Raw genomic sequence first — 5,000 nt, forward strand, 5'->3', positions numbered from 1 at the left:
CTGCTGCTGTGGCCACGCCCCCTGCTGCTGTGGCCACGCCCCCTGCGGCTGGACGCGGACGTCGTCGTCATCGCGGTGGCAGCGGGGCGAGCCAGAGTGTCAGATCAGCTTCCTGAACGTGGCAGAACCGGAGAAAAAGAAACTGAACACTGACGTCGTTTAGAACAGGAAGTGGTCTGCTTCTCCCAGAGTGCACCTGGGGCTGATATGCAAATGAGCTGTGACATCAGGGAACATTTATATTCACGGTCTCACTCCTGTAACTCTGTCAGAATCACAGTGACGCTGCAGTACAGCGCTGGTCGACCAGACTCCATCCAGAAAACCAGCGCTTTAAAAGTTGTTTGCGTGTCTCCTTGTAAACACAAATGACAACGTTTAATTTCAGACTTTTTACAAATCGGCATCATAGTGTTGTTATTTCGGTTTACTTTTTAATCCGTTTAAGAAACTGACCACTGAGGCAGAGACGGTTTAGAGCCGAGTAGTTTCCTGTATCTACAACTGAGGACACTGAGGCAAAACAAAAGGGATTTAACTGCTTAAAGGTGCCCTAGCTGCCACATGTACTTCATGACTTTGTGGTGATGTCTGAAGGTCTACCATGGACTCTGTAACCATGGTTACCTTGTTTCAAGCCATTCTAGCGCGGTATAGAAAGCCTACAGGAAGACTCTGCTCGATTTCTGCCAGTTCTCATTAATATTCAACGAGCTAAGCTGCTTGAATCTGATTGAGCTAACAGCTAGCCAATGAGAGCCTGGCTGTCAGAATCCTTTACCCAGCCCAATTAGCCTTTTGCCGAGCCCCGCCCCCCTTAGTTACTGTTGCTACGTCCGACAAACAAATGGTCAAACACACCAGCGCGACAGATGGCCATGACGGGAGGAGGTATACCCGGGCGTGTCAGTGACCTGTTTTAGAGCGATACCTCCGCGATATCCTCCAGATCGAAGCAAAAGGGGTTACAGTACGCAGTGGAGGGATGTGTTCAAATGTTCGACTTTGTTGTAAACTGACGAAAAATAAAGTTGGGGAGATCAAAGACCCAACACAACAGCAGCTAATGTAGCTAGCGTTAGCTAACATGTTAACTAATGTTGGCTAAAGCTAAAGGGCTCGTTAAACTTAGCTTAGAGAGGAGGTTAACATTCTGGCAATGATATCCATGGTAATCATAACTTTGGTCCAATTTGTGTTCTTGCCTCTAGTTAGTAGATCTAGACAACACGGTAACTAGTTAGCGGTTAGCCTTAGCTTTGAGCAGACGTATTTATGCTTCGTAATGGTCAACACGTTTAACTGGGAGTGGGGCCGGCCCAACAACGTTTGATCCACTGCGTGGACACGAGCTCTCCCTCAGCTGTTGCTTCGTTCTGACTCATGAAAAAAACGATTAAAATAAAAGACACTGCATAAACTCAGCTACTGTGTGTTTATTTAAATATAAGTACACCTACATGTAGGCCTAAGAGATTGCAGTATAAGCCTGTATATTACTATTAGGACTATAGAATACATGTGTCAAGGATGTATAAACTAAATAAACTTCAGCTGGAGTCTGATTTACTACGGCAACACTGCTGACTGCATGATCTCTTCTCATTCTGCATTCTCTCTCCAGCCTTTAATACCAGTTCTCAGGCTGCCAAATAGGAAACACGTTGGTGCAAATGAATCCTCCAGACAATCTCTCGGGGTATCTAGTGTCCGATTTACAAACGCCGTGGGCGCACCGCTTCACCATCTTGCTTGGAGTCAATGTTTGTCGGACCTGCTCACATAGTAACGGTTGCTACGATGTGTGATTGGACAATGGTCAATTGGGCGAGCTCATGAACAGTAATGAGCTCAGGCAGTATGATGTACGATAGTATGATGTGTAAACACATATGGACCGGACAGATTTCAAAATATACAAGGACAAACGGTTTTGTGTGGCAGGGCACCTTTAAAATAAACTTGTACAATGCCAAGATACGACTTTCACACCTGGGGTTAATATGCAAATGAACCGTGACATCATGAACATGTGTATTTATATTAATCTCTGTCAGAATCAGAACGTGACGCTGTGTCATGAAAGCAGTTTCTCTTGCAGCGTCGCCCTGAATGACCAGACTCCATCCAGAAAACAAGCGTTTTAAAAGTTGTTTGCCTGTCTCCTTGCTAATATAGCGGATAAAGTTTGAATTCAGACTTTTTTACAGATCTCCATCATGATGTTGATATTTCGGCTTAACTTCTGCCCGTTTATTGAAATTAAATCCCGGTAAAATCTGTTTAACTTAAGTTCATACGACTGTAGTAGCGCCAGCCATCAGAGCCCTGAACTCCATTCAGAAAACAAGCGTTTTAAAGTTTGTTTTGCTCGTCGTCTTGCAGACAGACCTGATAAAGTTTTAATTCAGACTTTTCATAAATCGTCGTCATGATGTCGTTTATTCGGCTTACATTTGATCCCATTATTGAAATAAAAAAACAGCAAAACTGTACCTGAAGTAACGGCTGTCATCCAAACGCGAGCCGTTTGCTCCTTCACGGTGACGTCATTGATCCGGACAGTTAGAACAGGAAGTGGTCGGGTTCTCCCATTGGGTTCTCCCAGAGTTAATATGCAAATTAACTGTGACATCATGAAGTTGATGAAGCAGCTACACTGTTAGCATAGCCCTGACTGACCAAACTCCATCCAGGAAACGAGCATTTTAACAGCTGTTTGGTTGTGCGCATGCAGATTTGTATCATAAACACACAATGAGATGTACACAACATGTTACACACTTTGTTTTTGTTCATTTTAATGAATTGTATTAACTTTATTGACTGTATTTTTAAATGTACAAAGAAAACATTTTAAATAATATTTCAAAAATGTAAATCATTCTTATTCTTCTCTAACGTTGATGATTCATGTCCAAGTAAAACACACACACACATACACACACACACACACACACACACACACACACACAGATACACACACATACACACACACACACACACAACACACACACACACACATACACAGACACACAGACACACACACACACACACACACACACACACACACAAACACACACACACACACACACACACACACACACACACACACACAAACACACACAAACACACAACAAAACACAAATACAGACACACAACAAAACACACACAAACAACACATACACACATACACACAACAACACACAACAACACACACAGACACACACAACACATACACACACACACACACACACACACACACACACAAACAACACAAAACACACACACAACACAACAACACACACACACAATACCAACACACACACCAACACACAAAACAAAATAACAATACACACACACACACAATAATAAACAACACACACACACAAATAAACCACACACACAAAACAACAAATACACAACAAACACACAAAACACACACAAACACACACTACACACACATTAATACACAAAACAAACACACACTACAAACACACAATACACAACACAGAGAGGACTGAGTGTTATGAAGCTGTAAACATTTTAATATTTCTACAGAGCAGAGATACATTCATCACTAACAGTCACATGGTGCGTTTACAGCTGAGTGGGAAACCATTCGTCACCATGGTAACCCCCCCCCCCATAGATATATACACCTATGTCCCCCCCAGAGGAACAGCTGATATAAAGAGTTTTAAGTCTGTAACCATGACAACCAGCTACCAGATGAATAGAGAATATCACACATTTGATTCAGCAAAAAGTCAAAACATACAAGAGTCTGTACAGAGTAAATGTTTCCATGGTAACAGCGAGTTGGGCCAATCAGAGACATTGCTGTTACACTTAGGATTGTGGGTAGTGTAGTTTTTCTCCATAAGATCGCTGATAAAACATGTTTTTCTTCTGTGTGTATGTGTGTGTCTGTCTGTGTGTGTGTGTCTCTGTGTGTGTGTGTGTGTGTGTGTGTGTGTGTGTGTGTGTGTGTGTGTGTGTGTGTGTGTGTGTGGACAGGGTGGCACATCTCAGTCTCAGCCAATAAGCTCTCACCTAGACCTGATGTCAGCAAGACCATCTGAGGGCTGGAGTCTGTAGGGTCAAAGAACGAGACGTTTAGAGCTTCAGACCGCCACGCCTTCTTCTTCTACACCGTTAAATGGTCATGTTATTCCAACCTGGACTCTGTATGTCTCCAACTGGTCCAGAACTGAACCAGAACCAAGCTGTAATGTAACCCTACAGGACTAATGTTCAGCAGCAGTTAGAGTCCACTAACCCACCAGACTCCATGTAAATAATCAGGACTTTTAGCGTGTATAGAGCCAGCATATCTCCACCAGACTCCATGTAAATAATCAGGACTTTTAGCGTGTATAGAGCAGCATATCTCCACCAGACTCCATGTAAATAATCAGGACTTTTAGCGTGTATAGAGTCAGCATATCTCCACCAGACTCCATGTAAATAATCAGGACTTTTAGCGGTATAGAGCCAGCATATCTCCACCAGACTCCATGTAAATAATCAGGACTTTAGCGGTATAGAGCCAGCATATCTCCACCAGACTCCATGTAAATAATCAGGACTTTTAGCGTGTTAGAGTCAGCATATCTCCACCAGACTCCATGTAAATAATCAGGACTTTTAGCGTGTATAGAGTCAGCATATCTCCACCAGACTCCATGTAAATAATCAGGACTTTTAGCGTGTATAGAGCCAGCATATCTCCACCAGACTCCATGTAAATAATCAGGACTTTTAGCGTGTATAGAGCCAGCATATCTCCACCAGACTCCATGTAAATAATCAGGACTTTTAGCGTGTATAGAGCCAGCATATCTCTACATGTAAATGGATGAATTAAGGGTTTATTTCAACCAAACCAGAGTGGTGATTGTTGGAACAGTGGAAAGATGAACCAAGACGGCTTTTGGTGGTTTTATTTAGTTTCTGTCCACTTTGAATGAAGTGTGTTTTATGATGATAAAATCACT

At 42.7% G+C, this 5,000-nt stretch overlaps 2 protein-coding genes across 2 annotated transcripts in view; one reads left to right on the top strand and one right to left on the bottom strand.

Annotated features, from left to right (window-relative positions):
• Nucleotides 1-663, top strand: part of LOC120555281 (corneodesmosin-like) — a 1,289-nt gene extending 626 nt beyond the window's left edge. Inside the window, exon 1 of the mRNA XM_039793952.1 lies at nucleotides 1-663. This exon is cut by the window's left edge and continues 626 nt beyond it. Within this exon, the coding sequence (XP_039649886.1) occupies nucleotides 1-163 (163 nt within the window). The 3' untranslated portion in view covers nucleotides 164-663.
• Nucleotides 664-1,986: 1,323 nt separating this feature from the next.
• Nucleotides 1,987-5,000, bottom strand: part of lrrc73 (leucine rich repeat containing 73) — an 11,965-nt gene continuing 8,951 nt past the window's right edge. The window contains exons 6-7 of the mRNA XM_039793953.1: nucleotides 4,019-4,095; nucleotides 1,987-1,992 (exon numbers count right to left, since the gene is read on the bottom strand). Coding sequence (XP_039649887.1) covers nucleotides 1,987-1,992; nucleotides 4,019-4,095 — 83 coding nt within the window. The remainder of the gene's footprint in view (nucleotides 1,993-4,018; nucleotides 4,096-5,000) is intronic.

The sequence above is a fragment of the Perca fluviatilis genome, unplaced genomic scaffold (genome assembly GCF_010015445.1).
Source record: "Perca fluviatilis unplaced genomic scaffold, GENO_Pfluv_1.0 PFLUV_unplaced_scaf_60, whole genome shotgun sequence".
NCBI classification, from domain to species: domain Eukaryota; kingdom Metazoa; phylum Chordata; class Actinopteri; order Perciformes; family Percidae; genus Perca; species Perca fluviatilis.